This window comes from Pantherophis guttatus, chromosome 4, assembly GCF_059756535.1.
Source record: "Pantherophis guttatus breed Tessera chromosome 4, ASM5975653v1, whole genome shotgun sequence".
NCBI lineage: Eukaryota > Metazoa > Chordata > Lepidosauria > Squamata > Colubridae > Pantherophis > Pantherophis guttatus.
The window spans coordinates 138,489,166-138,516,939 of NC_142066.1; the positions used below are offsets into that span (position 1 = coordinate 138,489,166).

At 37.5% G+C, this 27,774-nt stretch overlaps 1 protein-coding gene across 4 annotated transcripts in view; it reads left to right on the forward strand.

Moving 5' to 3' along the window:
* Positions 1–672: 672 nt before the first annotated feature.
* Positions 673–27,774, forward strand: part of ACBD5 (acyl-CoA binding domain containing 5) — a 30,007-nt gene continuing 2,905 nt past the window's right edge. Inside the window, exons 1-13 of one of the 4 annotated variants that reach the window (XM_087892902.1) lie at positions 673–1,130; positions 1,665–1,791; positions 2,461–2,651; positions 5,628–5,748; positions 6,470–6,542; positions 9,282–9,393; positions 14,035–14,151; positions 17,194–17,412; positions 19,422–19,525; positions 20,860–21,121; positions 21,538–21,737; positions 23,216–23,257; positions 24,727–24,847. In XM_087892902.1, the coding sequence (XP_087749028.1) occupies positions 2,561–2,651; positions 5,628–5,748; positions 6,470–6,542; positions 9,282–9,393; positions 14,035–14,151; positions 17,194–17,412; positions 19,422–19,525; positions 20,860–21,121; positions 21,538–21,737; positions 23,216–23,257; positions 24,727–24,840 (1,455 nt within the window). In that variant the 5' untranslated portion in view covers positions 673–1,130; positions 1,665–1,791; positions 2,461–2,560 and the 3' untranslated portion in view covers positions 24,841–24,847. The remainder of the gene's footprint in view (positions 1,131–1,664; positions 1,792–2,460; positions 2,652–5,627; positions 5,749–6,469; positions 6,543–9,281; positions 9,394–14,034; positions 14,152–17,193; positions 17,413–19,421; positions 19,526–20,859; positions 21,122–21,537; positions 21,738–23,215; positions 23,258–24,726; positions 24,848–27,774) is intronic. The other 3 variants (XM_034402277.3, XM_087892901.1, XM_034402276.3) reach the window with 3 other exon arrangements.

The following is a 27,774-nucleotide window of genomic DNA, read 5'->3' on the forward strand; positions in this document are numbered from 1 at the left end:
TGTCCAGGATGTTTTCTGGATAATAATCTTCAAGGCATGTTCTTTCAACATGCCTTGAAATTTGCTTGGGATCTCCCACTCAATTTGGGTCACCATTTGTTGTTTCATGATCTTTCACAATTGGCCAGTGCTGCTGCTTTTATTTTTATTGCTAGAACATAATAGAATTCCCATGATGTTGTATCTGCTGTGACTTTAAGAAAACAGGTGATTTTAAGGAAAAATGAGGAATAGGTGATTTTAACGAAAAACGAGGAAAACAATATAGGTTGGCTAAGGATTTTAAATTTCAGTCATTCAGAGTTCATTAAGTACATTTAAATGTTGGCTCAGTGAATAGTAACAATGAGTGGCTTACATTCGTAAAGAAACTCAAAATAAGAAAGGAAACACAAAGCAGTTGCTGCTTTCATACTATGCTCCAAGCAACAATATTAAATAAATTCCACCAAAGAGGAACATTGCAATGAAATGCACTGCGTGCCCAAAGTTAATAAGCATCCGTCGTTATGTTTCCTAATATATATAAAACCCCTAAAGAGAGCCACACACTGATTTAAAAAAAGTGCTTTGATCCATTAAAAAAAAAAAAAAAGATTTCTACGGTAGGCAGGCTTTCAGCAACAGGAAGTGTAAGTAAGTGGACTACATTACCCAGAATTCTCCTTAGGAGGCGGGACAAGAATGAGTCGAAGGCTACTGTTGGAAGACAATAACAGAAGCTCTTGATCAGTGGGCAAAGGTTGGAGGAGCCTGTCATCCCAAGGTAGGAACAGTCTTCCCTTGATAGGATTTGCAGTCCTTGAATACTGGACATCGGATGGAAGCTTAGCTATTGCTTGATGCCGCCGGGCCTTCGGCCTTCTTAGGATGTCGGTTTAGTCTTGAAAGTTGGAGGAAGGACATTTTACTGCAATTTGGCCTTATAACTGCCATCTGCGTGCAAGTGGACAGACAGGTAGAGTCGGCAGCCTGGCAGAGGGGCAACCCCTGCCCCTCCAGCTGTGCATGATCATAATAATAGGTGAATAATCACTCGTGGAATAAAGCAAGGTATTTACTCTAAGCGGATCGCGAAGCTGTCTTGGAAAGGAAGGACCGGAGGAGAAAACTTGGGAGCGTCTAGCTTGGTGAGGATAAGGGAACACAGGTCTGTCCCCTATGCAAGCAGCCGTGGGAAATCGATCGCTTAGGTTTGCATCGCGAGGTTGTTAATATTAATTATGTGAAATGACATTCTTGATGGTGCGGAGGAGTGGGGGAATAAGGGTTACGTTGAAGTTTTTGGTTTCGGTCAGGAGTGTGGGCAGGAAAAGTAGAACGTACTGAAATTTGGAGAATGTTGATGGGCTGGAAAAAAAAAAAGAAACATTTGCCGAGAAGCTCACTCAATGCCTTTATGTATTTCGTCTATAATCAACTTTTATTACTGCTTTTATGCTATGGTGACTACGCAAAGGTTGATCAAATTTTCCTAGATGACTTTCTTTCCCGTGCGTTTGGGAATTGAATTTAAGTGACAAGTCCCGAATTAGAAGATTGTGAAGCTGTACCCGCGTGTTGTTTACATGTCGGAAAGCTTCATTTTTTTTAAAAAAAATCTATATTGCCTACGGGTCGTCTGTATAACCTGCACAACTGCAGTCCCCTATCTACAATTTCAGAGAGAAAAGCCCCTAGACCACAGTGGAGCTTCTAAACAAACCTGAGTACGATTGGATTGAATGACTTCGGAGTGTGGAGAGATTTTTTTTAATATGCAAAGATACAAGTAGAGATAGAAAGGAGAAGGTAAGTAACATTTTTTTCCCCCAAGAAACGCTTGGCTAGAACAATTCCAAACTCATTTCTGGTCATAAGAAATGAGATAGCACAGTAGTTCCTTCCTCCGTGCCTCTTTTCTGCCGAAGCTTTCGGGATAGGGATTTCTCCCTGCATACTTGGTAAGGGGGTGAAGGTGGTCTCCATGCATCAGTAATAAATGAAGAATCAGAGGACGAAGTTTACGCTGTTGGGTGAGAAATCGGGATCGAATATGGGAAACAAATCCTATTGAATTCAATAGCGCTCGCTTCTTAGCTCGCTGCCCTGGACCAGCTTGTCTTGTCTCACCCCTGAATTCTTCTGTCTTCAAGCCAGCAGGAGTAGGGATAGTTGCTGAAGTTAGGTATACAGGATGGTGCAGGAATAGGACGAGATTGTCTTCTGCTTATAAGGGGGTAGAAGTTTGCGCTCTGTTGCTTTCCGACGACCATCAGCTGTGTAAACCCCCAGAAGCATGGGTCTTGGAGAGGGTGGTCTGAAAGCTGGGGGATGCAAATATTGCCGAGAAAAGACCAAACGGAGATCCGAGGGCGGTGCTGGGCAAAGGACGTGAGAAGCTTGGCTTAAGCGGACTGCTCTTCTCCGTTTTCCCCGCGGCCTTCGCGTTCCCTTGCTCTTTGCCGGATGATCCCGAAGTGCCTCGGCCGCAGGGCCCTCAGTCGACAAGGAAAGCGGCGGTGGTGGTGGTGGTGGCGGAGCCGCGGCGATTCGGCTCGTCTGAACGAAGAGTCCGGCCATGGCAGAGACGGAGAGCGGCGGAGACAGCTCGGTGCATGAGACTCGCTTCGAAGCGGCCGTGAAAGTGATCCAGAGCCTGCCCAAAAATGGTAAGTAGCAGGAAAACGATGGAGGTAGATCCGGAGCAAGTGAGTGGGGGTGGGTGGGGGGGATTATAAGATGTGGATGAGTCCGATTTCCCCCCCTGACTTTTTGAAGTAAATGGTGCCAATAATTAGTAAGCCTTGTGTAGTATCAAAGCTAAGCAGAGCTGTACTTGGTCAACACTTGGATGGGGGGACTCCCTTCAAAGAACATGGTGACTGGGAAGTGAAAGGCTACTACACCAAACTACTTCGGTGGGATTGCCAAAGTGGTGAAGGACAACTTGAGGAAGTTTTATGTTAGATCTGGAGCGTCCAAGGTAGACTGCTCACTCTAGATAGGGAAAAAACAACAACACCAAACATCTCTCTTCCAGTCTGGAATGACACAAAGCTCCAGCCTACAAACCAGTCAGCCATGTTTTAGCGTAGTGTGTTAAATCAATCCAGTTAGGGTGGTTCACTTGTGATTCTGCATATGCTATACAAATTCCCATACATTCATTGAATTGCATTAACGATTAGAATTACATTCAGGGTAAGGGTTTTTCCACAGTGCTGGAAATTTTTCCATTGGTGACAAACATTTCAGAGTTAGGATGCTACCAACTGTGAATAATTACTACAATATGTGTTTCCAGGCTGAGTGTGGACTTGAATCTGAATCCTGCATATTCTATGTTCACATAGAATTTATGCTGAAAGTGATTGTTCTTGGAATATAATTCTATACAATTTGTTTTAAAGTCAGTGAAACTTCAAATATACAGTGATATGCTGAAAGTAAAAGCATATGTATTGACCCTAAAATAAAAATCTTAAATCTGTACTGAAAAAATGTCAGGAAGTTGAATCTTGGCAACTAGACTTTTCTTTTCCTGTTCCTACAAATCTTTCGCTGCTCATCCAAGAAGATTCTTCAGTCTTAGCAAGTTGGTTGGGGCAACTCCATATATATATATTACAGGGTGGTTTAATTTTTCACCTGACCTGAATAGATTTGTTAAGTGAGGAGGCAGAGAGTAAATGTTTCAACTCCTAAATCCTTTCCCTACATGAGTCCCTGTAAGTATGGGCTCCCTATACTGAAAAAATGTTTTTATCCAATCATCTTAAAGTTACAAGCTAAGCTTCAGAAATTCTTCCCTTAAGCAAAATGGTTAGAAATTCAGAAAAAAAGTTTAGTGGGGAAGGGAATGTGGAGGATGGTGAAGCCAAGAAGTGTTTGGAATGTCTGTAGAATATAAAATGGTTAACCCTGAATGAGAACAGCTCTTCAGAATCTAAAATTGCCTTAATTTTGATAACTTCTTTGACAATTAAATGATTTACATTTCAACTAATTCTTCTTTGGCTGGCATCCATATGTCCACATTAGGATTAGGAATACATTGTCCCTTTTAATTAGATTTTGTGTAGGCGACGGCTTATGGGTGTAACAATATGTGTTCAAGTTTTTTTTTTTTCTCAACCCTTTTTTTTGAAACTGCTGGAACAGCACAGGTATTCACATCACTAAACATAATTTGTAGACATTTTGAAAAGTATTTTAAGAAATAATAGATCAAAAACAAAATTTTGTTTCCATTCCTTCAGCTTTGTTTATTAATCAACCACTTGACAGTTGCAAAATGATTTCCTGTACAATGGTCTAAACATGATTTTAGCTGTGAAAATAATTCCTCTACTTTATTTCTCTGTTTATTTAGAGGAACCATCATTTATTCCTTCATTAGTAATATTGATTGGTTGGTTTTCTTGTTAAGTAAAGCCATGTTTTAGAATCAAAGGCTCCTTTTTCAATACAGGTAGTCCTTGACTTACAACCACAACTGAGCCCAAAATTTATGTTGCTAAATGAAACATTTCTTAAATGGGTTTGCCCCATTTTCTTGCCACAGTGGTTAAGTGAATAATTCCATTTGTTAAGTTAGTAACATGGTTTTTAAGTGAATCTGGATTCCCCGTTGACTCTGCTTGTCAGAAGGTCGCAAAAGCTGATCACATGACCCCCAGAGACTGTAACCGTCATAAATATGAATCACTTGCCAAGCGTCTGAATGTTGATAATGTGACCGTGGGGATGCTACAATGGTTGTAAGTGTGAAAAATGGTCATAAGTCAATTATTTCAGTGCCATTGTAACTCTGAATGGTCACTAAATAAACTATTGTAAATCGAGGACTATCTGTATAAATGGCAAATTGTTCTCACAAGTAATTCTTGGAACTATAAATGTAAAATGGGAAGTATTGTATCAATATACGGTACATTTGCCATAAGCAAGATAGATGTGATAAACTCCATTTCTAAGATATTGAGAACACAGTAGCTTAATAAAATAAACAGAATAGATTTGGAAGTAGTTTGAATAAAGATTTCAGATTTTTAAAATCTCTTTTACTGACCCAATTTGCATTATTTTGCAAATGGTCAAAGGTCTCCTAGATAGGTCTAAAACAGCTAAACTAGAGTTTAGTTGTGGATTCAGTTATTAGGTAAGTCATAGGGATAAGAACATTCTGATTTATCATTAGTAGCATAATTGTCATATATTACTGCAATGTGCTTTGAATTTCTATGGTGTTTTGTTTATTACTAGAATATGGCTTCTACCCTATGGATTCCACTTTGGATCTAATATGAGACACAGCAGCAATCATCCTTTTTTATGCTTATCTGGACATTTTGCTTTTTCTAATGAAAGAAACACAAAATACTGTTGATACCATTGCCTGAATATTCATATTGATTCTTTTCTATTTGTGCAAAGGTAGTTTCATCATTAGATCTCCTCAGAGTTTAAAGTCAAAATAAACAGGCAAGATAACTGATGTTTGAATTTAAACTAGTGGAAATAAAACCATTTTTAAATGATTGGCTACTCTCTTTATTTTGCCTTTACAATAACCTATAATTATTTTGTTAAAGCAATCATGTCACTGTGTTCTATTTCTCGCTCTAAAAATCTTTTCCCCGCAGGTTCTTTCCAGCCAACAAATGAAATGATGCTGAAATTCTATAGTTTTTATAAACAAGCAACTCAAGGACCTTGTAACAGTCCAAGACCAGGATTTTGGGATCCTATTGGTAGATATAAATGGTAAATAGTATACAACAAAGATATTTTTAATGATTTAAAGTGATGCCTTTTCTATTCCCACCACCTAGTATGGAAAGTATTTGTCTTGGAATTACAGCACATCCTTTATCCAAATTCTGTCCTTGCTATCTCCAGATGGTGCTGAAAAGGTATTTTAAAATTAGGACAAATAGGCTGGAAAACAGCTTCTATCCCAGAGCAGTAACTATAATGAATTCTACTGTAGAGTGTAATATTAATGCAGTATCAGGGGTTTTCAATTCAATTGTATAGAATGTGAAGGATGTGTATTTTTGTTTTATTTTTATAGTTTTTTTATATATGATGTACACTGAAGATGGCATTTAATTTCATTGTACGAGCTGCGATGACAAAAAAGTAAACTAAATTAAAATATGATCCTGAAAACTCTGGAGATCATACAAATATTTTTCCTTCTGTCTATTGTACTTTTTTTTTTCTTTTGGATAAAAACTTTATTACAAAAATTTGAACATATGTACTATTTGAAATAGAGCTTGACCGCTTTCTGCTCTTTTTTGTGTGTGTGTGTGTGTGAACTAACAGTGTGATTCTGTACTGGAAAAAAAATCTATGCTGTTTCTTAGACAATAAGCACACATAAAGTCCACAGTCCTATATTAATTATTGAAGTTACAATTACATAATAGTAAAGCAGCCCAGTGTTTTGAAGATGTTCTTCCTGTGATATTCGTTGTAGGGATGCATGGAGTTCATTGGGCACAATGCCCAAAGAAGATGCTATGATTGCATATGTTGAAGAAATGAAAAAGGTAAGAGCTGTTTTATATACATAGATAGAATATATATATTTTGCAGGGATTTTCTTTCTAGCCTCTGTAGCCTTCCAACTGATTTAGGTGGGATTTTTTTAAAACTACATCTCAAAAGGAATTTCTGTGACTTACTTAATGGATGTTAATCTTAGAGGTAGCTGCCTGCATATGGAGAGCATTAGGAAAATTACTGCCACAAAAAATAAGTGAGAAATTCTAGTTAAGCTCATTATAGAAGTTTATGCCTGTGAGAGAGCAGGCTCCATAAAATTGCCTGCACCTGTGCTCCCTTCTCTCTTCTTTAAGTACTCTTCCCAGCATCAGCACAGCAAACTTGATTACGAAAGTTGAGCTGTAAAAGTTGAGTGTGAGCGAAGGAGAGAGAAAATGATGTGTGTAAGTAAGCAAGCAAGCAAGCAGCCAGCATTTTTTTTTCTAGCAATACTGACAAGGAGTAGTAGCAACTGTAATAGGAGTAGTAGCAGTGGGGAAGATTAGAGAAGAGTAAGTAGTGAATAATAGGATGTATGAGTATATTTATGTGTTATCTAGGGGCCTATGCTGCTGTTAGCTCTTTTATGTCTTCAGCTCACCCAATTAGGTATAGTTTTAAAAAAACTCCTGCAACAATGTGAGGCAAACAACCTTCTCTGGATTGCTGGAGGTGGAGTTAGTTTATAGCAAAATAAAATTATATGTGTACCATTTTAAATTTGTGGTTAAAGATAATCAGTTTTTTTGTTGGATGAAATGTATTTCTGGGTGGCTTGAAAATGAAGCAGCAAAGGCATAAAAATATGTAAGACTCTCACTACAGTTTGGTGGCTTATCAAATCTTTTTTCTTCTCCAGAATTATAGTATGTCAGATTCTACTTTGAATAGAGAGAAATGTAGCATTTTCCAATTTTTGGATACTGAGTCAAAAATGTATCATTACATTCTAAATATATACCCTTTTCAGTAGATATTAATATATATTGAAACGGTGTGTGAATTCATATGACTAGAAGACTAGAAGCTGATAAATCCTTAATAATTTTCTAGCTAAACCTGTTTTGTTTTTAAAGATTGCCCAATTATAGAAGGGCAAATGTAAGCAGAAAACTTGGAATGGCAAGTATCTATGTAATTGAGTAACAGTCAGGTTTGTACAGGAATTGTAAGTAACTGTTAATGAATTAACACATCTTGATATATCATTTAGCGCCATCTTCAAAACAAGATATTCTTCATATAAGAATAAAAAGCAAGTCATTGTGTGTTTTTGTTATGGCATGTGTATTCACATTTACCATATATCTGATTAATGGTTAATAAAATCCAGGGGTGGGTTCTACTTTTTTACTACTGGTTCGCAATGGGAGCGCACATGTGCAGATCGTCAATTATGACGTCCAGGCAGGTGGGCGGAGCCTCCCACCGCTTTTACTTCTGGTTCGCAAGAACCGGACAGAACCAGGAGCAACCCACCACTGATAGAATCTTTCAAGTAAGTAGACCCTACTTTGTAGAATTATATAGTGAAACAAACTGAGATGAAGAGTTTGCTCTATGAAAGACATTTTAAATAGGATGGTTGGGAAAAAAAAAAGTTTGATGGGACAAGTATCCTACTCAAAAGAGAGGGATAAGTGGACCATTGTATAGAACAGGAAGAAAAAAGATAGTAACTTTTCTGTATAGGGAATTGTTTTTGAAATATAGCAATTGCTGAAATTTGTATAAGGACATAATTATGCAAGCCACATCAGATTACACCAATTATGTAAATTTAGATTATGTAATAATGTCCTTATACCAATGATGAAAAATAACATTGAAGTGTAATCTCTGATTTACTGGACATTCATGAATAATGGACATCTGTTAGATTTTACTTCTAGCCAGGGGCAAATTATTTAGAGACGTTCACAAGAACGTCTGATTATAATAATAATCAGATAAGTAATATTTATTAAACAAAATTAGAAGGCACAAACAAATGCAATGATGTAAACAATAGGGAAATCTATTGCATGCAAAGATTACATCATTAAGGTACAATAAACTGAGATTTTGCTATAATTAAAAAACTACTGTGTACTCTTTTAAACAAGAATAAACAAAAAAAAGTTAGGTGGAAGGAATCGGAGCAATACCATGAGTATTGATCAGAGTTACTTCTTTATTGTTGTGTGCCTATTTACAAGAATTTTGCCAGCCTCACCCCATTCTCTTGGGAATAGCTGTTTAAGTGATTCATGGATTCTGGAGGTGGTCAGGTCCATGTGGCTTCTTGCTATGCAAGGATTCTAAGCTAGTTAGTCTTTTATTCTTCCCACTCCAGCTGGAGATTCCACCACAAATATGCTAACATCAGGGGTGGGTTCTACTTACCTTTACTACCGGCTCGCATCACACCCACGCGCGCTCTTCTGCGCATGCACAGATCAACTTTGATGACGCCTGGGTCAGTGGGTGGAGCCTCCCGCTGGTTTTACTACCAGTTCTTGCGACCCACCACTGGCTAACATTTTAGAAATTTTGGGAACCCTTCTAAAAGTAAATAATAGATAAAATTGGTTAATGTAAACATTGAAGGTTTGATGATTTAGTTTTGATAACTATTGGCTACAATCCAAATCTGTTTGAGAAGAGATTCTTCTTGTGGGACTGGTTCATAGCAAAGCATCTCGGAGATTGTCAAATTTAGCACTGAAAGGTGTGTGGTTCATTCATGTTTTGTGTTTCTCCAGATACTTGAAACAATGCCGATGACAGACAAAGTTGAGGAACTGCTACATGTTTTAGGCCCATTTTACGAAATTGTAGAGGATAAAAAAAATAAAGGACCTGATCTAATCACAGGTGGGAATGCATAACAATTCTCTTAACAGCTTTAAATTGCTTAATTTTACATTACACAACATTTTTAATGCTCTTTCTCTGGCTTGTACTACCAGTGATTTAAAAGAATGTTAAAGCTTTTTTGTGGTACAGATTAACAACCATTCATTCAGCATTCTTTTGAACTTGCAAGGACACTGAATGAATGGTGCTCAAAATTCTAGCATTTGCAGCATCCCCATTTTTTACATGACCACCATTTGTGACCTTATCTGCCAACTTCCTACAAATAAAATCAAATAGTAACCAGTAGTGTCCTTGCTTAACAATCCACAGTGAATTGCTTAACAACGGCAATCAGAAATGTTGACATTTCAATCACTAAACAGCTAGTTCATTGCACTTTACTATATGTTGCTCAATTCCCATCCCAATTGCCATTGCTAACTGAGGATTATCTGTATTTGTTTTAGAATAAATTATATTGAATATGGAAAAAGATGTATATCGTAGGGTTACCATCGTTCTGGAATTCTGGAATTCCCCTAAATGGCAGCCCTTTGGTAGGGTTACCAAAGTTCTGGAATTCCCCTAAATGGCAGCAAAAATTTAGATTTCTTGATCTTCCACCTAATGGTTGTTTTACAACTTGTGCGGATTTTTGCAATCTATAAAGTTATAAATATCAGAAAAATAAGACTGCTAATAACTCCTGTGAAAATGAATGTATTTCTATTATCATGACATACCTTCCATTGCTTTGTTCTGGCTTGTCTTTGCTAGCTCTTTTTTTCATAATGTCTAAACCAGCTATGTCCAACCAGTAGCCTGCACAACACAAGGTTGTAAATTTTTAGCAATAATATATTTTATATGCAACCCAAGACAATTCCTCTTCATTCAGCGTGGCTTGGGCAAGCCAAAAAGTTAGACACCCATGGTCTAAACAAATAGGCATCCATTTTTTTTCCTTCAAGAAAATATAATATTTGAAAAGGCATTTAATATGAACTGAAATATGAGATCTAGATTCTATTATTAATGGATAGTTATATTTTGCATATGGTGACAAAAAAATAGCAATCTTGATATAATGCAATTCTCCTTTCCATGCCTCAGGTGAGTAGGATTTTACATAACATATTTAGCTTGATTCAGTATTTCATTTTGTAGGTTTGCGGAAGAGGTTGGCTCACAACCAAAAAAGCAAGCTGGGTTTGCACAACTTAAAAAACATAGGAAGGTTAAAACTTAACTGAATAGCTAGTTGTTAACTGATCTGGTTGTATAAACGCAACCACTTTTAATGCTCAGGTTATGAGTTTTAGCCCATCTCATGTCCCTTGTAGAGAGTTGCAGGTTTTTGGCTGTGGCAGAATGCGGGGATGTGATACCTCTTTGCTATGCAATGCTTGATAGTTATATTACTAAGTAGTACAATGGGAAAAATGTTGAAGAGATGTTGGCTACATACTTTGTGTAAATATTAACACAGTTACAAAGTGTAGCTTTTGTAGCACATAAAGTCAATGCTAGTTAATCAGATAGTAGGTCAAATAAAATCTGTAAATTCAGGCATTTAGTTAAAATATTCTCTTATCCTTCTCTCCTAATTTGTCACAAGTAATTACATTATCTGAGGATACACAGACACAAACACACACAGAAAATAGGTCTTGATTTATCAAAACTATAGTGATATGAAAAAATCCTGGCAAAAAAGTCAAAGGGACTTTGGTCTTATTTACTTCTAAGAACATTACTCTCTTTCACTCTGCCAAACCATGCAAAACAACTTGAGCAGAACATTTGCAAAGCAATTGTTCAATTAAAAAAAGTTTTTAAACAATTTCATTAGTCATAGTAGCATTTTGCAGCTTGATCATCAGTTAAAAATCAGTATGTATATCAAGAACCTGTTCTTTAAAAATAAGTAGGTTATTTATCTTCTTGAAAACAAAAGTCTGTAATATGCTATTTTTTGTTGTTGTTATCAAACAAACAAAAAAACCAACCCTAGCTATATATGGATGCCTGGTATATGAAATTTAGCACTTGTCTCTGAATGTGAATAGAATATTTTGGAAAAAGATGACTGTCAAATAGTGCTATTGTACATTTGGTCTACTCCAAATGCTCTTATGACTCCATAAGTGGGTGTCTATTTTGTTCATGAGATATATTCAGCAGCAACAAGATTCTTACAGAGATCGCTAAACTTTCCAATATGGAGTAAGTAAGGCATGATTTGAATACATATTTTTTTTTATTGACAGCAAGTAATGATGTTACAAATATAATGAAAAGTCTTAGGGCATTTTAAAAGTCTTAGTTTATATAGCATAAGCCAATATTTCTCAACCATGGCAACTTTAAAATTGTAGATTTCAAATTCCTGCAAGATTGGCTGGGGAATTCTGGGAGTTGGAAGTCCACACATCTTAATGTTGTGAGGTTGAGAAACACCGCCATAAGCATTAACGGTATCGGTTTTAGTGTGGTACACATTCTCATGGATGAAAATGTATTTCATCATAGGCATCAAATATTATTTTACAGCTTCTGATGAAGTGAATTAAGAAATACACATTAATGCGATATTAAATTACTGTAATCCTTGTTTTTTTTACCATGAGCCCCCAGTTCTGGTGAAATATTTTTACTAATTTAAAAAGCCGTAGAAATAGCATCCTGAGTGCTGTGGCAATAGTGCTAATTGAAAAAAAGGTCAGTAAATGATATCCATGCAAGTGCATTTTTCAGTAATTATAATTTAGTGTTGATCCTAGATTAAGGTTTTTCCTCTTCTGCTTGATGGATCACTTGATTGTCAAGAATTTGCAGATTGGACAATGATAGTTTAGGGAAACAATTGGTGTTTCCCTAAACATTGTTCTAACTAAACAGGTGGAACAATTATATATATAATCAATCACAGTTATATATTTTTTTTATTGGTATTATTGTGTTTCCACAAAAGTAAGACTTTGTCTTATATTTTTATGAACCCTGAAATAAGCACTTGGCCTTATTGCCATGTGCTTAAAAGCCCAATTGGTCTTATTATCAGGGGATGTCTTATTTTGGGGGAAACAGAGTATATAAATTATTTATTTTGCTTCAAATTAAATTAGTTTTTCTGCAATTGGACAGAGTAGTGGCCTTCCAGCATCTACTTGTGAGAATGTAATTTTAATTTCATTGCTCACTTTTTATCACATTAGGCAAGGACAACAAAAGTGAAATACTGTGTAAATTATTTTATCAGAGAAGACACAAAGGAAAAAAAACCTGAGCAAATTTTTCCCATAACATCAGGGTGATTCCAACAGATATATCTGTAAAAATATTCTGAGCTGCTAACGTATTAGGGAAGGCATGACATTGATTGATGCAGTCACATTTCACCCTTCTTCTAGGACCCCAAGGCAATATAACAATTTTCGCTTTGATATTTAAGGCATAAAATATTATCAGCTAGTCAACCCCTTAATTATCCTGAACTTTTGGATTCTGAATAAAAACGGATAGCAAACGATGCACAATATCCAAGATGTAACTTACACATGCATAGTAGGTGGTCAAGTTATGCTACAGAGTCCTCAAAGTTACAATTGCCATATACACACCTATAGTCATGGGATAGCATTTTGAGTATTTGAGAACTGGCTCGCAGCCTTTTACAGTCACGTAGCCACAATTTGTGACAAAAATGTTTAAAAACATCCATTGGATAGTTTGGATTCATTTAATGACAATGTGGTTAGCTTTAGAAACTTCCCTTATTGTTATAGATCTGTTCATAATCTGTCTTCGATTCTCCGTAGACTTTAGTAAATTTGTGTTTTTAAATAATCAGTTACCATTTCCAAGGAAATGTCATGTCCTATGTACAAGTTAGAATAATACTAATAAGAATTTTCCTGTAGCCACTGTTAACATACCTTGTTTTCCCCAAAATAAGACATACCCATGGGCTTTTAAGCGCATGGCAATAAGGCCAAGCGCTTATTTCAGGGTTCAAAAAACTATAAAACAGGGTCTTATTTTTGGGGAAACATGGTAGTATTCCCCTCTTGAAGTGTCACAAATGCGGACTTGAAGAGGAAGGAAAAGGAATAATTTGGAATAATTTAAGTAAAGGTTTCCCATCCAATCAAATCTGACTCTGGATTTAGGGGTGATGCTCATCTTCATTTCTTGGCTGAGGGAGCCACCATTGTCCGAAGATGCTTCTGTGGTCACATAGCCAGTATGGTTGTACGCCAAGGTGCATGGAATGCTGTAAGCTTCCTGCTGGAGTGGTACCTACCCTGTTTTCCCCAAAATAAGACATCCCCTGATAATAAGCCCAATCGGGCTTTTGAACACATGGCAATAAGGCCAAACGCTTATTTCAGGCTTAAATAAGGGTCTTATTTTTGGGGAAATACGGTATTTATCTACTTGCATTTGGGTGCTTTCTAGGTGGGCAAGAACTGGGGCAAGCAACAAGAGGTCATCCTGTTCTGCAGCACTTGTGTCTTGAACCCAGGCTGTCAACTTTCTAGCTGACAAGCTCAGCATCTTTAACCACTGAGGCATCATGCCCCATGAAAATTAGGTACCTAAATAATTATTTTACATCTTCAGTTTTTAGGTAAATAAAATTTATCTTAATAGATCCTCACAAAGCTGTGCCAGCTGTGAATGGAAAATCAGAAAACAATGACAGTGGAGCAGAATCAGAGGAAGAACCACAGCCAGAAGAATTGGGAGATGGCCAGCAGATTGATAAAGGTACATATTTATTTCAGAATAGCACACTGTATACCTTCTCACAGGTTTTTGATAAAGCTGCTTCTCAGGATGGCAAAAGGAAAAAAAAAAGGCAAATTTTGTTAGGAAACAATTGTGTTCTCTAACAATAATGAGAAAGCATGATTCTCATTTACATTTGATTTCCAATATTCTAAATTGTAGGTTCTAGTTTTTGGAGGGACCATCTGTCTTCCATAGTCTCTGCCTAGCTGATCCAAAGTGGCTGAGTTGGTGTTCTCTGGGTTCCTTTGATTAAATAATGTCTAGGATTCCAGAAGCTCATCTCCGTGTGAAGTGCACTGTCTACCTATAATACATAATAGACTATATTTTTCAGAGTATAAGATGCACCTGAATATAAGACGCAGCTTAGTTTTGGGGGAGGAAAATAGGGGGAAAAAAATCTGCCTACCAGGTATTCATCTGGCTAGCGTCCTTAGTCTGGTCAGCTTCAGCACATTAGTTTGCTGGTTTTTATCCCCTGCTTGGGGATAAAAAACAGCTTATAAAGCACAACTGATCCTTGAAGAGAGAAGCAATGAGAAAAGCAGGCAAACCACAGAGTTCGCTTCATTCACTAGCGCGTTAGCGCTGAAAAAAAACTTCACAGCTGAGAGTCAGAGGGAGCAAGCAAAGTGTGTAGATCGCTTCACTCGTTAGGGCTTTAAAAAAGCTTCAAAAAAACTACATTCGGAGTATAAGACGCACCCAAATTTTCAGCCTCTTTTAGGAGGGAAAAAAGTGTGTCTTATACTTCGAAAAATACGGGGTGTGTGTGTGTGTGTGTGTGTGTGTGTGTGTGTGTGTATATAAAGTTTAGTATTAAAAAGAACCAGTTTTTTTTTTTTTTTTTTTTTTATTTATATGCTGCCCTTCTCCGGAGACTCAGGGCGGCTTACAATGCGCTAAGCAATAGTCTTCATCCTTTTTGTATATTTATACAAAGTCAGCTTATTGCCCCCACAACTGGGTCCTCAATTTACCTACCTTAGAAAGGATGGAAGGCTGAGTCAACCTTGAGCCTGGCGAGATTTGAACCTGCAGTAATTGCAGGCAGCTGGTCTTAATAACAAGGTGCTTTAGACCACTGTACTACCAAGGCTCTTATGTTTGGTCTATTATCCAATGAAAATAAGCCATGCAAATCCATTTGATAATTCTCAGCCCTTAACTTCTGAGAAAGAGCCAATTTGTTAAAGGTTATAAACCTAAAACCAGGAGACTGCGAGTTCTAATTCCGCTTTAGACAGTCCTAGGAAGGAGACAATGGCAAACCGCTTCTGAAATCTTGCCATGTAAAACTGTAGGGACAGTAATGAATTGAATAAATAAATAATTCATAATGTTACTCTTTGTCACTTAACTATGAGTTAATCCCACTGCACACAAAAAAGCATTTTTTCCAATTAAGCAATTATAGAGTTGGGCTATGTAGCCTGAATATCAATACGTTAGATTCAGACTTCTTTTTAAAATGAAAGAAACTATTTACATCAAATTTAGATATTGCCCTGCTCAGTGTCTAAGTCAGCAGCCCCCAACCTTTTGGGCCTTAGGGACTGGTTCTGTAAAGAGGTTTTTCTGTGGACTAGAGGTGGTTTCATGTGCTGCCTGCATCCCATGAATGGGGCTACGCTTGTTTGCGTGGCCCGGTTTCTGGCATGCCTTGGACTGGTGCCAGTTCATGGAGTGGGGGATTGGGGACCTTGGTCTGAGTGATTCTGGATGGTTTACAGGTAAAAATAATAAAACCATTTGAAAATCCATAACACAATTAAAATCAAATTTGGAGACAGTTAAATGGTGGAGGGAACCCCTTCGAGCCAACTAGATCTGAGATTGCATGCTACTCTTCAATCCTTGTGCCAATTAGCAGAGCCAAGTCTTCACACTGTTCTAAAAGGCAGTAAAAGTGGGGACCATTGTCACTTCTGAATGCAAGGTTTTCAATAGAGTAGAGCAACTCTCTTCCTAAATCCCACCAACCAAAATTCTTTAACCAAAGCAGTCTTGTAACATGCCCTCCTCCCTGCCTAACGCGGTGGAACAGGTTGAAGTAATTGGGACAAGATGGTTCTTCAGGTAAGCTGATTCCAATTGAGAAATCTTTTAATGCTTGTAAGTAAATCCTATAATTCTGTACTCAGGTAGTTGGGTTCTTGGAATTCAGTTGCACTTAGTTACAAAGATTCTACTCCCAGTTACTGTAAATGTGTACACAGTACCCACTTTTTTTTCTAATGGCAATTAAAATTTCAGTTTTCCTGTACAAAATGAAAATGTATAGACAGCAAGTTATTGGGAGAAATCAGATCCATGGGTCAGCCATGGAAATTCAGAGCCAATTTGGGTGGTTCTCATGTGCTCTTAACCCAACATTTGAAGTTGTTGTGGGAGAAATGAGAGAAGCTGGAAAAATTGGTGGCACATGTATTGTTAGATATAATATAAATAGATAGCAGTTTGATGGATTTTTTAACAACAAGCTGTTTTTAAGCCCTTTTATTACCAATGAACATTTAGATTAATCTGTGAAATATTTAGTTCATAAATATTGTATGTATTGTTCAACAAATAAAAATGTACAGATAGTCTTTGATTTGTTTAGTGAACATTCGAAGTTACAATGGCACTGAAAAAAGTGACTTATGTTTTTCACACATACGACCATTGCAGTATCCCTATGATCAAAATTCAGACACTTGGCAACTGATTCATATTTATGATGGTTGCAGTGTCCCAGGTTTTGGTGATAATCTTTTGTGACCTTTTGACCTACAAAGTCAATGGGGAAGCCAGACTCACTTAACAGCCATGTTACCAACTAAACATCATTCAACTTCATTGATTCACTTTACAGCTGTGGTATGAAAGGTCATAAAATGGGCAAAATTTACTTAACTTGCTTAGCAACAGAAAACTTGGGATCAATTGTGGTCATAAGCCAAGGTCTATCTGTATTTGTAAAAATAGAATAATGTATGTGATAATGAGATTCTGTTTGCAAATTTATCTACTTAGGAGTTTCAGAAGAAGATGTGAAACAAAATTCATCCCAAGATAAGGATTTAGATGGCGTGGTTATTAATGGTAGTTGTCATGCTGTTTCCAACGTTGATGTGAACAATGGCATACAGACCAAATCTAACCTGAATGGCATCAGTGTTGATGAAGAAATAAAGACAATTGAAAAGTGCCTTGAGTTACCAGTTATCCCTAACTGGGATTCTACTCATCAAGGTACTGTTTTCAGATACTTTTGTTATCCAAATCCACATTCATATAACATAATAGAATAAGAGAGTTGGAAGGGACCTTGTAGGTCATCTAGTCCAATCCCCCACCCAAGCAGGAGACTCTACACCATTTCTGACAGTCTCTTCTTGAAAGCTTCCAGTGATAAAGCTCCCACAACTGATTGATTGATGTTTGCCAGTGTGGATAATTTTTTAGAAAACATTTCTTGTTGGTGCTACTTGGTTTGTTTTCCAGCATTGATAAATATAGGACAGCAAACAGTGGGTTGGTGCCCGGTTTAAATGAAGAATTAATTTAAATAGCCTTTTGCATTGCCTGCCATGGTACCATGAACACCTCTTTCCTTTGGCTGCAATCAAATAGTCCTACTTTCTGATCATCTGTTTTCCCGCTTGAGTGGGAAGATTAATATTCCCTACTTAGTCTTCTGTCTGTTGAAATAATGGAACAAGTCATGGAGTCCCCTTTAATTTTAGCATCTAAAAGACGGTCAGCTTTATGTTTAAGCTGATGAATATTTTTTTCTACAAAGATACTTATTTATAGATATTATATACCCGGCCTGTCAAACTGGCAGCCCACGGGCCGGATGCGTCATGCGCTGACCACATCCACACCGGCTCTGCAAAGGGAAAAAACGCCACAATACTTCACAATACATCATGTGACACTATTGTGTTTGACACCCATGTTATATACAGCCCTACAGTGGAGAAATACTGTAAAAGTGCTCCAGGTGGCCCTTAATATTTTGCCCCTTCAACAATGTCAACACCTGTGGAAGAAAAGAAGGAATAAGAGTAGGCTGGTGTCTACATATAGAACATTGTATACTGTATGTAGATCTATATATGCTAAAATGAATCTAAAATATGACAAGTATATTTGTGTAAACTATGAAACTATGAATCAGATCAAATAAAGGTAAAGATGCTTTCCAATGGAGCATGGCTCTTTGTGATTGCATGGGCTCAACCCAGATTTTTCTTGCTTTGGAATAAAGTCTTTTCCAAGTTGTTGTTCAATTTCTCAATCTAGCATACTCCCATCCCCATATTAACCAATCTGAACATGGTTACACACCCAGACCAGATTGGCCAGATTAGCTACGACTGAGTGAGCATATCTCTGCTATTTATCCATTTAGAAAACACAGAAATGTAAATATACACAAGCCTTACATGTACAAAGAAAAAGATTGGGCCAACTTAATTAAGAATTGTATATTAAAAATGTGTGATTTGTTGTTCTCATGCAGAGAGTGAAAAATCTTTTGAGATATTAACTCTTCTACCTTTGATTTTGCATTAAAACTGTTGATTTTTAAATATACCTATGTGCATACCTATGTGCATAAGGGACGTGGCTAAGCATCAGTGGCTAAGATGCTGAGCTTGTTGATCGAAAGGTCAGCAGTTCAGTGGTTTGAATCTCTTGTGTCGCTTAATGGGGCAAGTTCCCATTACTTTTCCCAGCTTCTACCAACCTAGCAGTTCGAAAGCACGTAAAAAATGCAAGTACAAAAATAGGGATCACCTTTGGTGGGAAGATAAAAGCATTCCATGCACCTTTGGCATTTAGTCATGTCAGCCACATGACCATGGAGACATCTTTGGACAGTGCTAGCTTTTCGGATTTTAAGCAGAGATGAGCACCACCCCCTAGAGTCGGGAACGACTAGCATATATATGCGAGGGGAACCCTTACTTTTACCTTTTATGTGCATATTCTTTTTCCTCCAAATTATTGGAATTAAGTTAATTTAACACACACAGAGAGATACAAAGATATATAACTGCATTGTTTTACTGTGAACTATCATTGCAAAGAAAGATTCAGCCTAGCTGCTCTTTAGCAAACCATTAAACTTTTACAAATTGCTAAATTAAAAATGTAATTCTCAGTACTAGTGTTTGATTATATACTTTTATTTTAATATTTAAGTATTAAATATCTTCAGTTGTTAAGTATTTGCTCATGTATACACATAGGTCAAAATGAAGATGCCACTGAAGTGTCTGGAATTCAACTCTTGACGAGTGATTCAGATAGTGAAATATACTGTGATTCAATGGAGCAGTTTGCACAAGAAGAGGTAAATTTGCAGTCCGTCATGTTGTAATATAAAAAAATATTTACATAATAATCATTCTACAAATACACAAAATGGTTCTGAGGCTGTAACCATCTTATATTGCCCACCTGGTCAAAGAATTCAGAATCAGTTTCAATTTCTAATAAACGATAGTAAATCTTTCCCAAGATCCTGAATAGCTTTTGCATCTTTCTGAAGCTTAATGTTAGCTTTAAAAAACTAATAGTTTACATCTATGCATCTTTGCATTTAACTTGCATTTAATTAAAAAAGAGTAAGGGGGAGACTAGTAATTAAGGTCACCTTACAATGATAGAGGTAGTCCTTGATTTACGACCACAATTGCTTTTCTATTGCTAAGCAAAGCAGTTGTTAAATGAGTCACTTACAATTTCATGACATTTTTTTTTGCCATAATTGTTCAGCAGATCAGTGGTTAAATGAATCACATGGTTATTAAGTGAATCCAGATTTCCCAATTGACTTTGCTTGTTGGAAGCCAGCTGGGAAGTTCCCAAATGGCAATCACATGAACCCAGAGATGCTGCAACCATTGTAAATACATGCAGATTGACAACTGCCTGAATTTTGATCAATGCTTGCATATCTTTTCTGCTGTGACACCTGCCTCATGGAATATTCTCTTAAAAATTAGATTAGCTCCCTTGCTCTTGATATTCCATAAGGCCAGAGGTGTCAAACTCAAGGCCCAGAGCCGGATTTGGCCCAGGGGGTGCTTAGATCTGGCCCGTGGGGCTGCCCTGGAAACAGCAAATGATGTGCCTGTGGTGCCTTTGCCAGAAAAAACAGAGCTCTCTGCACACAGCCCTCCCGTCCCGAGCTCCATTTTCCGTGGCAGAGGGTTGCAGGAGGCTATTGCAGCCGAAAACGGGGCTTGGGAGCCTGTTTTCTTTGGCAGGCACAACACGAGTGACGTTGAGCTGGCCACTCTCAGCCTGGCCATGCCTACTCCCCCACGAGGTCAAACACAACCCTGATGTGGCCCTCAATGAAATAGAGTTTGACACCCCTGCATAAGGCTCTCAAGATCAGATTATGTTATTAGGTCCAGGGTTCCCAAAGAATCAGTGACATGCTTAGGTAGCTCCATTGCTGAGCTAGTTATTTTTATTCCCTCTTCAGCTAGGTTTTGTACCTGTTTTTATAATACCTATTGTTAACATGACTTCTTTACATTTTAAAAAAAAAACTGTAGTTTTTACATGGGATTCTACCTGTTTTTATGTACCAGAGACTCCTTGGGTAAGATGGGCAGCTTTATTTATTTATTGATTGATAAATAAATAGCGCCTTTTGCTCTTGTTAATTTATAGATCCTGGAAATCAGCTCATCAGTCAAGGAAATTTCCAGACATCCATTAACTTTCTCAGAAGTAGATCATAACAATCTGTTAGAAACTTCTGGTTTTCTTGAACTTGGAAATCACAAAGCAGAAAGTATAAAGGAAGCAGCACTTGAAGGAAAAGGTGAAATCAAGTGTGGCGGTGAAGATGGCAAAGGAAATGATGGAGGCCCTCAAAAAGAGAAGAAAAATGGTGAAAAGGTTGATATCTATGGAGTTCGAAGGGGAAGAGGTATTATTGGAATACATAGTTTGTTGGAACTCTTGCATAAATGAGGCATATTTAAAATAATTCTTAACATTTCTTATAATAATGGTTTTGTGTATGATTGATATATAAATTATATTTATATATATTACATATTAGGGCTGTGCATACTTTGAAAATGATTCACAGTAGAGCTTTGGAACTCTGGTATTTATTAAAGCAGCCACATCTTTATTAGGCTTCTATGCAAGTCTAGCTTTAAGAATCCTTTTAAAGCAGTGGTATCTTTTTTCACAGTTTCCTCTAAGATTGGAAAAAGTTACTTTATGAAAAGTATTCTGCTTTTGCACAATATACAAGCATCATGAAATCTTTTTGAAAAGATATGCAGCTCTTGATTCATTTACTTTCCTTCTAAAAGTATTTTTTCCTTAATTTAGGACATAGAATGTACCCTTTAGGAGATGGTGGCCAAGGTGGACAGATGGGCAGTGGAGGAGATGGAGAACGATGGGGTTCAGACAGAGGACCACGGAGCACCCTCAATGAACAGATTGCAATTATACTCATACGATTGCAAGAAGATATGCAAAACGTTCTTCAGAGATTACATGCACTTGAGATCCTCACAACTTCACAGGTAAATGTATGTGGATTAGTATCCAAAAAAGTCTCTCTGTTTGTCTACCTATCTATACAGTGCCATACAGTTCAATATGGGGTATTTTCAAGGCAAGTATATCTCTGAATATCCCCATGAATTTTTAAGAAGTTTTCCAATGAAGATAATACATTAGAAGCTCTGCCATTATTGAATCTGGTGAAGAAATGTCTCTGAAACCATGAGTCATGGATTGTCTAATACAGGGGTGTGAAACTGGATTTCTTCAAGGGTTGGATCAGCATTATAGTTCTCCTCTGTGGGCTGGCCAGGGGGGAGGGGAGGAGATGGGACGGACACCTCCTGCAGCACCCTGCCAGCCAAAATGGGGCATAGGGGTCCCCCACGAGCCCCCTACACCCTGTTTTGGATGGCAAAGTGCTGCAGAAGGCCATCTAGGCCTAAAATGGAGCACAGAGGAGGCCTCATGCAGCCTCTCTGTGCCCCATTTTGGCTGCCAGAGGCACCACAAGCCAGTCCTTTGCTATTCCCAGGCCGGCACTACAGACTAGATTTAAGCACCCCACGGGCTGGATTCGGCCTGCGGGCCTTGAGTTTGATACCCCTGGTCTAGCAGATTACTAAAACTATCAGTGTCTTTGACTGTAACCATCAATTGAGCAAAATGATGCCTCATAGGACAATAATTTTTGAATCAAGGTCCCTCAAATGGGCTTACAGAATGCGTTCAAAATCCAGGAACATGATTCAAGTGAGATTGAAATTTAGCAAATCTGTAGCTGCTTCAGTGCTGGCATGCTAGTATCCCACTGCCTGCAGGTTTAGTATACTGGCCCCACCCTAGCCCTCTGAGGGTTAGGTATACTGGTCCTATCATCAGCTGCCAGAGAACAATCAAGCCAATAGGAAGTTGCTTCCATTAACATTACTTTTTGGCCCTTGATCCGTTCTGTTTCTCTGTTTAGGAAAGGAAATACTTCTAAAACGATGACCCAACATGATATAGATTGTCTAGTCTTTCTTAAATTCTTGGAAGCTTATTAGCTAAACTATTAAGTGGAGAGAATTTTTGCCTTTGAGGAAATAGCCACATACTTCAGCAAAAGGAAAATAGAGACAGAAGACATGTTTGAAAGACAGGGCGAGCTTTACTATTCTAATTCTTCTATGAACTGCAATATCTAAACTATTTAATCACAGTGAAAAAAAAAATTTTTTTAGAGTTTATTTTGTTACAGACTATCTGAAAGGTCCAGACCAGAAATGGAAAGTTGGAAGAATATTTCTGGGATGTAATAGGGACAAAGAGAGAACAATGAAGTTCAAACAAGGAGGCAAAAGATCTATTGCTTGAGCTAAATTCTTATATGTCATGTTTTTTAATAAATGTGAGCAAAAACTATACCTGAACAGATCCCCAAAGTTATGCCGTAATATAAAGTTTTAATTTGAAACATGTTTTTAAATAGTTTGTTCAATTTGGTTTCTGTTTGTAGGCAACCCTACAGTCTAATAATCAGCCTGAGGCACCTGTTAAGGTAGATTTTTATTTACTTCTTAATATACAGATAAATCAATTTAGATCTTTATTGTGATTTTCTTAAATTGTACAGATTAGAATAGAAGAGTTTTTTGCACCCCATCTAAGAAACTATTCCAGAAAACATTTTAAATGCTATTTTAACTATATTGAAAAGATGAATGTGTTTATTGTTTCACCTAATGAGAGGTAGTGCACAACTTACGACCATAACTCGGTTTAGAATTTTGGACCCTAAGCAATGATGTCATTAATGACATCATCAAGTGATTGGACCTGATTTGGGGGACATTTTTATTATAGTCATTAAGTGAATCTGGCTTCCTCAATTGACTTTGCATATCAGAAATCAGCTGGGAAGAATGCAAATTGTAGTCATGTGCAACTGTTGTAAATGTATTGAATTTATATTTACTGACAAAGAAATAAAGGGAGACTTGTACAGATCTATTTCAAGCTATTTAGCTCTCGTCAGCTAGCCATACTCTTCTGGGATTCAAACCTGGGCTACTTGCATATTAGGTGAATGTATTAACCTCTAAGCCACAGGCTCTCCTCGCTTTATTTGCTATAACAGGGGAGTGATTGTTCTTTATCAAGGCAACTTGGTCTACCCAAATATGGCATGGGCCATACTGTTTCCACTTTCGCCTTTCTGCTCCAACCAGGAGCCTTCACAGCCAGTTGCTTTCGCAACAAACTATATTTGTGCTGAATTTATATTTACCAACGAAGAACTGTTGTAAATGCAATCTGGTTGCCAAGCACCCAAATTGTGATCACTCGCCAACAAGGGTTGGTACGAAAGTCAAAATGTTTGAGGATAGGTAATAAGTTACTTTTTTCTTTTTTTGTAAATTCAAAATATCAGTAAATAAATAGCTGGAAGTCAAGAACTGTATGTACAAAGATTGCATGCCAGTGTTCAGACCAAAATGGCCAACAAAAAAAAAAATAAAAAAAATAAAAAAAATTGAACTTTTTAATGTATGTTAAGAAACAAATTTATGTTGCTACATTGACAGCTGCTGACTGCTGCTAATTTAAATCTTTCAATGCTTATTTACTTATAGAGAAAATACTCAAATTGAAGAAAAATTTCAATAGTCTTATATTAAATGTAAATTTACTGTGTACATATAAAATTAAAAAATATCTTCAGAAATAACAGTGAAGTGTGGGAAAACAGTGTTTGCTTAGCTTGCGATAACATGTGAACCAAGTTTGGTTGCAAACGTATAAGTAATCCTTAAAAGTTTTTGTCAGAACAACAATTATTCCAAAGTCTTGAGCGATGATGGTCATCTTGGTGGAAGTGTTTTTAAATAGTTGATAGGCATCTTATTTATGATTTTTGAATTATATAGGTGATTTTACCAGGGACATTTTAATATTTAATATTGGAATTTTTATAGCAGATGCTGATTTAATATTTATTGGTGAACATGAATTTTGTATGCCATTTAGAAACCATCGTGGTGGCCCTTTGAGATTTCTCCTGGTACTTTAACCTTTGCTGTTTTATGGCCCTTTGTTACCCAATGGCTGGTGCACTTATATCTTCAAAGAAGAAGGAGGTAAGAATAAGGTATGGATTGGAGTTATATACACTTTATGTCTTAACATTTAGGAACAACCTAATTCTTACCCCAAGTCTTGGGAGTGAAAATAAGAAATTCTATCACAGTAATAAGCATGTTTTGTATACAAAAGCTTGGCATCTAGGTCTGGGAGACATACACTTTCACAAACCTTAAAAGATCAATTCCAGTCAATCAGACAGTGCTATAGTAGGAAATACCAGGCACCACCTAGCTAAGATTGCATTTAGCCATCAAATCAAACCTATTGAGAGGACTTGCTAAATCTTGTTCTGCAAGACGTATGTGGAGAATGAGCAGTATTTCCCAAAGTTAAGAATCTTTGAGTTTCATTACATTGGTTTTTTTGTATGGATGGGCACATCCAGAGTACGGGGCAAGTTACAAAAGTGGAAATAAAATATAAATGTATCTAAAATATTGAGAGTATACTAGTACATTTTATAGATGTAACCTATCTGCAGATTTTATAGGTTACATTGACACACATTTTAATGAATACTGGTAATGGAAAGCATTGTGTATAGTTGAAGTGTTGGATTAGGACTGATCTAAAATAATTTCGAATCTACCTTCTACTACAGAGGATCAACAGGTTGATTATGGGCTAGATTTGCCTGGTCTTTTAATCTAACCTACCTCCAGGCATGCCTGGAGTTCCTGGATGAAAATTGCATACAGATCCATCATCAACACAATTCTGTAAAAGGTTCTACTGATTCTTAACACAGCAATCTGTTCTCCAAATTTTTCTTTCTTTTCTTTTTATTTATTCAACAATGTTATTCCAGATCAATCAGTGAGGACAATCATCAAGGGTATTCTCTCCATAAATCCTGATGAGGAACAAGAGCATATGTCTGAATTGTGTAAAAAAAAAAAAAAAAAAAAAACTCAAGATCCAACTTTGGGACTAAAGCTCTGAACTTTTTTATATGTGTCTGTTTTAAAAGGGTAGAATTTCAGTCAATACGTAGTCATGAATGGAATTACAACTACAGGGAGGGAAGCGTGCAGGGGGTACCCTAAGGGGCCCAGTATCTTCAGCATCTTCATAAATGATTTAAATAAGAAGATAGAAGGGGAACTCATCAGATTTGCAGACGGCATCGAGCTGAAAGGATAAACAAGACTTTAGAAGATAGGCTCAATAATCCAGAAAGATCTTGACAGACTAGAACACTGGGCCTGTCCAACAAAATTGAATTTGGTGGCAAGTAAAATAAAATTTTAAACTTGGGCAAGAAAAAACAAATGCACAGGTATAGAATAGATGACACACAGCTCAACAGCATTTACTGTTGGAAGAACCTAGGAGTCTAGTGGATAACTTGTTAAATATGAGTTGGTAGACTAGTGCTGCAGCAGCCGAAACAGCCAATGCAGTCCTAGGCTACATCAACAAAGGAATAGTACTGAGATCACATGACATGTTAATATCACTGACAAGTTTGACAAGGACTAGGGATGATATGATAACAGGCTTCCAATATCTGAAGAGCTGTCACAGTGAAGAGGGAGTCAATCTATTCTCCAAAGCACCCGAGGGCAGGGCAAGAAGCAATGGATGGAAACTTATCAAGGAGAGTTCCAACCTAGAACTAAGGAAAAATTTCCTGACAGTGAGAACAATCAGTGAAATGATTTGCCTCCAGAAGTTGTAGATGCCCCAACACTGGAAGTTTTAAAGAAGAGATTGGCTAGCCATTTGTCTGGAATGGTATACAGCAGGGCTGTCAAACTCCCAGCCTGTGGGCCAGATGCATCATGTGCTGGCCACACCTATGCCTGGTTTAGCAAAGGGGGGAAAAGTCATGATTTGTCATGTGATGCCACCGGGATGATGCGAGTTTGACATGCCAGGTATAGGGTCTCCTGATTGAATAGAGGGTTGGACTAGAAGACTTACAAAGTCCCTTTCAGTTCTGTTATTCTTTAGAATGGAGTAGCACAGAATTTGCAGGAGGTTTCCAATGTAACTAGGACAAAAGTTAGAAGATTTGGCTCTACTTGCCAGACCTGATATGCAACTTTATCTCAGCTGTGAACCTTGTTATTGAACAATGGAGCGATATGCCTTTTTCCTCTTTCTTTTTCACTGTTACTACCCTTCCACCCATCCAGGGCCTCCAGCAGAAGTCCATAATAAGGATGTCTAAAATAAGAGTAAAGGTTCAAAAAGATTTTTGCTACGTGTTATTGGATCAGTTACTTAGAAGTGGAAAATAACAAATCCTTATCAGACCTCTGGGTGCTGTCTGGTTTTCTGTTTTTGATTCTGGCAGATTATAATCACTAACAATGCAGAAGGATGTTTCACAGGAGCGCAGAAGCTACTATTTTATAACACTCAAGGAGCATTTGTGACGTTGATTGCGAATTTAAAAGAGCAAGTTCACCTCCTTAACATAGTATCTTTCCCCCACTATTCATATATTTATACAATTAAAAATAATAATGGAAACTTCCCAAGTCAACATACAGGTAGTCTTAGACCAGGGGCCGGCAACCTTAAACACTCAGAGCCACAAAGGCCCTAGCCGGAAGCCCCCCGTTCAATTCTGGAGTCAACCAGAAGTCCAGTTCCCCCCACCATAGTGTCTCCTCCTAGCATGTCATCCTTTTTCCTTTACCTATCTTAACTGAAAGCCCTAACAATTGTGGAGCTGATTGGCGACAGGGAGCCGTAGCAGAGGGATGAAAGAGCCACATGCGGCTCCAGAGCCGCAGGTTGCTAACCCCTGTCCTAGACTTGACTGTTCGCTTAATAACTGAAGTTATGATAGACTTTCCTGGGGATACTTACAACCTGGTTTTGAATTCCAATGGCTGCCCCCACTTTCCAGTTATGTGACCACATTAGGCCTTGGCAGCTGCTCCACATTGACAGCTGTTTGCAGTGTCTTGCTGTCAC